Source organism: Eimeria mitis, genomic scaffold (genome assembly GCF_000499745.2).
Source record: "Eimeria mitis Houghton genomic scaffold, Emh_scaff2587, whole genome shotgun sequence".
Lineage (NCBI taxonomy): Eukaryota > Apicomplexa > Conoidasida > Eucoccidiorida > Eimeriidae > Eimeria > Eimeria mitis.
This window is the reverse complement of record NW_013570927.1, coordinates 2,370-4,183: the sequence shown is the minus strand read 5'-3', so window position 1 is coordinate 4,183 and position 1,814 is coordinate 2,370. Positions and strand designations below refer to the sequence as shown.

General features: G+C 52.0%; 1 protein-coding gene across 1 annotated transcript in view; it reads left to right on the top strand.

Annotated features, from left to right (window-relative positions):
- Positions 1-1,529, top strand: part of EMH_0055930 (uncharacterized protein) — a gene marked incomplete at both ends in the record, with an annotated part of 2,946 nt that extends 1,417 nt beyond the window's left edge. Inside the window, 2 exons of the mRNA XM_013497287.1 lie at positions 31-286; positions 412-1,529. Of these exons, the coding sequence (XP_013352741.1) occupies positions 31-286; positions 412-1,529 (1,374 nt within the window). The remainder of the gene's footprint in view (positions 1-30; positions 287-411) is intronic.
- Between the last annotated feature and the right edge of the window lie 285 nt (positions 1,530-1,814).

Below are 1,814 nucleotides of genomic sequence, written 5' to 3'. Positions count from 1 at the left end.
CTGTATGAGTCTGCATCTGCTTTTGAACAGATGCGGTTTATTGCCTCACGCGGGCTGGAAGGTGAAGCTCGCCCTCCTCCACCTAAGATTCCTCGACTTAATGAGTCATGGGTGTCCTCCCCGCACCCGCAGATGTCTGCTGGAGCCTTTCCGTCACATCCTAGCGGAATGGCGATTGGCAGTGCAGTCAGTGCTTTGGATGCAGATGCGTGGGTGGAGGAGGAGTCTGAGCTAATGTTGGGTGAAGGGGGCCACCAGTGGTACACGACAAAGGAGGATACGCCAGGTACGCAACATGGCGTCACCATTCGTTCAGGGCGTCCGCCGTCACTTTCTGAAGGGCCGGAATTAAGTAGGCCGCTGGTTTCTTTCTCTTTGGGCAGAGCTCATNTCCGCCGTCACTTTCTGAAGGGCCGGAATTAAGTAGGCCGCTGGTTTCTTTCTCTTTGGGCAGAGCTCATAGCGGTGATTACGCAATGATGCCTGATGCCTGGCTCGAAGACTCCGTGGCGAACACCGATGAACAGGCCTTGCAACAAATGGTGGTGGGCACTGTAACAGGACATCCAAAGGGGGAGACGAGTTCAGCAGCTTCAAGCAGTGCAGATTCTGTGGGAACGTTTATCAAACCTACAGGCGGGAAACCAACGGGTGGAGTCGATCACGGTGTCGTACGTCCAGCTGTCGGTCAGGAGAGTGGTGGAGGTATGTTAGTACAAATGGAAACAGGGCAAAGGATTGACAAACCGAAGGGCTCCATTGCCTTTACTTCGCATGCTCTGAAGGAGTCGGGTTCTGCTACAGCTGTGGGGGCAACCAGTAGTGGAGGTGGGGAGCCCTGTATGTCTAAGCACATTCATCAGCATCCTTTCGTGCGGCTGCCAGCGGTGAATCCGGAGGATATCCGCAGGCATTTCAGCGAGTTCATTTTCCTGCCATTTGATAGAAAAGCGGATAGTCCGATGGGGGCTTACATGATAATGCGCAGATTGTTTGCCAAGCCTTTGCTGACGGCTGGAGATGTGGAGACACTCATGGCCAACGCCGAACAATTAGTAAGGTACGCAACATTCAAACTCACACGACCAGATAACATCCACGCAGCTAGCCGCCGGTTTATGAAACTGTCGTCCTTGTTTATGGTATTTGACCACCTGGTGTGCACAATTGAGCTTCTGGGGGAGAAGATGGATACCGACAGTTGGTGGCCTGGGTTTGTAACGAAGTTCCAAACGGATTATGATCTTCCTGAAAAAGCGAGAATGAAAAGAACAAGCATGCTGAGCCAGCTAGTAAATCGACTGAGTCGTGCGCTATCAATATATAAGCAAAGACGACGCCCGCCACTTCAGGAAGTAATTGAGCTGAAGAGGCTCGTTATTAGGGAGGCATACAACATAGGCCAAATGGCGAATCCACTGTGGCAGCTCTGGATGCAGGATGATAAGGAATTCTCTTCTTCTAGTACCGCTCCTGATAGCCTCCCTGACGGTCGGGCGCACGGTCAAGGAGAACCCAAGCTGCCATGATGTTTACGTCTTACTGGCCGGCTCTTTTATTACAGAGTTCCCCCTCCGTATGCGATGGCCTCATGCTTTTCTGAGTGCCGAAAGTTCTGGGAGTTGAGGGCAAACGAAAGCACCCGCATCAATGTATGCGTGCTATTCTGCTTGGCTATCTGGCTCATCTGCAACTCCCGGTTATTTTCTGCTTACTTAATGCTGCTTCAAAGCGACTGCGGTCTTCAGACATTGTTGCCCCTTGATGGCATCTCACCCACAAGCTGCAAACGGATCGTAGTTGTCACTTGAGCG